Consider the following 4,250-nt stretch of genomic DNA (forward strand, 5'->3'; position numbering starts at 1 on the left):
TTTTACTCACAAAGAAAGAATACAAAAAGAGTGCACAGCAGTGGAGCGCCTTTTTAATTCCTGCTGGTATCTTGCGAGCCCATATCCTGGCATAACAACAGCCGATTTGTTATTGATCAAGTGTGAAAGTGACGGCTTCGTTTTTGGAAAAGAAAGAAGAAAGTTGGGAGTTGACAGACTCGCATGATGTCGCCATCCAAAAGGGGGGCTGCCAGGCGCGCATGAGACTTACTGCGGCGAACCTTGTTAAAGAGGAAAAAATAGAGAAATAGAGAATGAGAAGGATTGTTAGTTAACGCGAGAGAGAGAGAGAGAGAGAGAGAGGGAGGGAGGGAGGGGGAGAGAAAGTGAGTGTGAGAGAGAGAGAGAGAGAGAGAGAGAGAGAGAGAGAGAGAGAGAGAGAGGCTGGATTTGGGCAGGGCTGCGGTTCCCCAGCATAAGCTTCCCTTTTCCTTCGGTGACTACACCCCGAGAGGAGGAGCGTAGTGTGCAGCGTAGTAGGCGTCAGGATCCTCAATTTCCAACTTAGCATCTTGGCAGGACATTTTCCCAAGCAAAGCCCCCGTCCGACGGGTAAAAAAAAACCCTCCTGCACGGGCATGAGAGCGACGGTGCAACTCCGATAAGGGCGCAACAACAACAACAACAAAAAGCAAAACGAGACTAAACATCCGACGGGCAGTGGCTTACAGGCAGCGACCAAAAACAGTCCATCCAACATCTAAGCCTGTTTTTTTTTTTTTTTTCCTTTGACCACTTTTACTTTTTTTGTCTTCACCATTGTCATTTAGAGGGGACAGACAGCGGGGTCTGCAGACGCACGGCTCTATGCGCTCCGACAGCAGCGCATGAGAAAATAAAGGGGGGAAAGTGCGCAAGTTAAGTGACTTCCAATCTTTGGGTTCCAGCATGGCGTATCCTCAGGGCTACTTGTACCAGCCGTCCGCTTCTCTAGCCCTGTATTCATGCCCTGCGTACAGCACCAGCGTTATATCGGGACCCAGAACCGAGGAACTTGGAAGGTCCTCTTCGGGATCTGCTTTTGCGCCCTATGCCGGATCTACTGCGTTTACGAGCGCTTCGCCAGGCTACAACTCCCATTTACCATACAGTGCAGACGCGGCGGCAGCTGCCACATTCACCTCGTATGTGGTGAGTAAACTAAAGGTGATTATTCCATCTAATAGGAGGGAAAAGCGAGGACGGTAACTCGCTTTAAGCCTAAACTACCCGCTGGCACCGGGACTCCAACGATTAAAACAGGCAAGTTTGCGTCACTCAAGAATGAGCAGATATAATATGACAGAACAGAAAATATTTTTTACCCAGTTTAATATATTTGTATTTGAGTTAACTGTAGATAATGTGAGAACAACAGGGGGAAGCCTTACTGAAGCGTCCACACACAGAACTGGCTGCAAAAAGCCGTGTGATGGGAATTTAGGTCACAGTATTTGTTTATTATCATTTATTAGTTGAGAAAACTTTGGAGTCTATTGCGTATTTTGGCGAAAAGAAGAAGAAGAAGAAAAAGAAGAGGAAGAGTGTGTGTGTTTATATTGCATTTCCATTAAGCGATTTTATGGCAACACAAGTCATTCCCCCAGACTGTTTATGCAGGCCTATAGTTCTAGTCGGAGAATCTTCTAAGTATGACAAACAAAACCCCTCTAATGTTAGGCCCCTCACACTGGATGTCAATAAGCTGTGGACACAGTAAATGATTCACTGTGATGATATGGATTTTAACAGCTGCGGTGGAAATACTAATATTTCAATGCGTAAAGGCGCACTATGACGTTTAGAGCAGTTTTAATAACAAGTGTGAGAAACTATGCATGATAACTTCAGACTGGAACTATGGTTGGAATAAAAGCAGTGTTTTGGTGTGTGAGTGTGTGTGTGAGAGAGAGTGTGTGTGGAGGAAGAAGAGGGGGGGGCAATGCGTGTGCATGTGCAGCGTGCATGTGTTGTTTATGTGCCATTTAGCTTTCACTTCTAAATCAGTTCCTAATATAAATGTCTCAACACTTTATTAAAACTAATCTTCATGTTACATCTCTTTTATGAGGATGCTTTTATTTATGATTCTTATTATTTTTTTCATTTACAGAGCTCTCCTTATGACCACACTACGGGTATGGCCGGCTCAATAGGATACCACCCTTACGCAGCACCCTTGGGCACCTACCCTTACGGTGACCCAGCATACCGTAAAAATGCAACTCGGGACGCCACCGCCACCCTGAAGGCCTGGTTAAACGAACACCGCAAAAACCCATACCCCACTAAGGGAGAGAAGATCATGCTGGCCATCATCACCAAAATGACCCTCACCCAAGTGTCCACCTGGTTCGCCAACGCCAGGAGGAGGTTAAAGAAGGAGAATAAGATGACCTGGACTCCCCGGAACAGGAGCGAGGACGAGGAAGAGGACGAGAATATTGATTTGGAGAAAAATGACGACGATGAGCCAAACAAACCCACAGACAAGGGAGACTCCACGGATACAGAAGCAGGTCGGTGGTGCACGGAAAAGGGGGGAGAAAAAAAAAAAAAAAAAAAAAAAAAAAAAAATCATCAATTTTTCATCGCAGTCGTTTTCACTCAGGGTGCAAAATTGATTGCTGGTTAATGGTGGTATATTATTTATAATGGGACAATTGCTTTAAATAATAATCACCTTGAACTCCCCTCGTTTGACTTCTTAGAGGCTGAAATTGCTGGTGACGCAAAGTGTTTAGCAGTCAATTTATCTTTAACTGCACAGTAAGGATACAGCTGGTGGATTGCGCCGGCTTAAAATATTGCCCTTGTATTATTGAATTAATATATTTTATTATAATAAACCCGGCTGCTGAATGCTTATTATCCTTCTTATTAATATGATATGGAAATGTTTAATACGAGGGGGAAGAAATTGCACACAATGAACACAAACTTATTTGTTTATGCTGCATTCATTTTCATGTCAAATGTTCATTTAGAATAAACAAAAAATATATATTAAGAAGCAGCCAAATTATTTCCACATTCAACTTTTGTTTTTGCCTCATAATTACACAAACATCTGTTCCACTTTTATGAACTTCCACACCCTAATTTGGAAGTAATTCTGCTCTTTTATTTGTGCTTTAGATCATAAACTGCTGAACCCAGGGGACTTGGGCTGTGAGAGATTTAAAGAGGAGAACCACGGGAAAGACACGGATCCCCTTCTGAGCGACTCGGAGTTAAAAGATCCGGAAGAGCGGACTACAGAGTTGCTGCCGGATTCCGCGAAACCCACCACTTCGTCTCCCTCGGCCGTGCCCCGGGGGAACCAGGCCGTTGCGCAACAAGACAAGCCGTCAGATCTGAGCCTGGCTTCGGGTACGGTGACCAGCAACGTGACCTCTGTTATCCACTCGCCCCCCTCGGCCCCTAAACCCAAACTGTGGTCCCTTGCGGAGATCGCCACGTCCTCAGACAGGTGTAAGGGCAGCGGCGACGCGTCCCAGGCTTGTCCCGGTTTGGGTCAGAGCGCAGGGATGGGCAGCAACGCGTCCCCGTCCCGGTCCTCCCCACAGTGTCCGCTCCCCAACAGCACGGTCCTATCCAGGCCTCTGTACTACACCTCCCCCTTCTACCCCGGCTACACGAACTATGGGGGCACTTTTGGACACCTTCACAGTAACCACGGCTCTGTAACCACGGGCTCCACGGCACATTTCAATGGATTAAACCAGACTGTGTTAAATAGAGCAGAGGCTTTGGTAAGAGAGAGCCAGAAAGTCAGAGGCCAAACGCAGGTAGATCTTTGTAAAGACTCCCCTTATGAACTAAAGAAAGGTATGTCAAACATTTAATACCTGATTATTTTAACAGTCACTGCGGACTTTTATTTATTTTTTGTGGTTGCATTAAAAAAAAAACAAAAAAAAAAAACTAAACACAAAAAAAAAAAAAAAAACAATGATGAAGCAAAATTTCTGAGAACAATTATTTTCTGAGTAAATGCTTATCCTCCAAATTTTTAGTTTCTGAATGGTTAATCCGAAAATGTAACAAGAATGGTCTTAACCGCTGCAGCCGCCTGAGTCTATTTGTATGAAAGACTAACATGTATATTTAATGTAGCATTTTTGTATTTAAAATGGACAACACACTATCTTTGAAGTAAATTATGGGAAAAAATATATACTTGTGAAGCGATTATTGTTTTTTTTTTTTGGGGGGGGGGTGAAGTTGGCGTTGCTTTTTGTATGAAT

The 4,250-nt window shown here is 44.3% G+C and overlaps 1 protein-coding gene across 2 annotated transcripts; it reads left to right on the forward strand.

Annotated features, from left to right (window-relative positions):
* Positions 1–429: 429 nt before the first annotated feature.
* On the forward strand, positions 430–4,037 carry irx5a (iroquois homeobox 5a). 2 transcript variants are annotated; one of them, XM_030131033.1, is made up of 3 exons: positions 430–1,167; positions 2,114–2,519; positions 3,139–4,037. In XM_030131033.1, exons 1-3 carry the CDS (start codon positions 910–912, stop codon positions 3,846–3,848), a joined length of 1,374 nt encoding a protein of 457 aa, XP_029986893.1. In that variant the 5' UTR covers positions 430–909; the 3' UTR covers positions 3,849–4,037. The 2 variants fall into 2 exon arrangements, with proteins under 2 accessions (XP_029986893.1, XP_029986894.1); XM_030131034.1 differs by having other exon boundaries at positions 431–1,152.
* The last annotated feature ends 213 nt before the right edge of the window (positions 4,038–4,250 follow it).

Source organism: Sphaeramia orbicularis, chromosome 3 (genome assembly GCF_902148855.1).
Source record: "Sphaeramia orbicularis chromosome 3, fSphaOr1.1, whole genome shotgun sequence".
In the NCBI taxonomy this organism is placed as follows: domain Eukaryota; kingdom Metazoa; phylum Chordata; class Actinopteri; order Kurtiformes; family Apogonidae; genus Sphaeramia; species Sphaeramia orbicularis.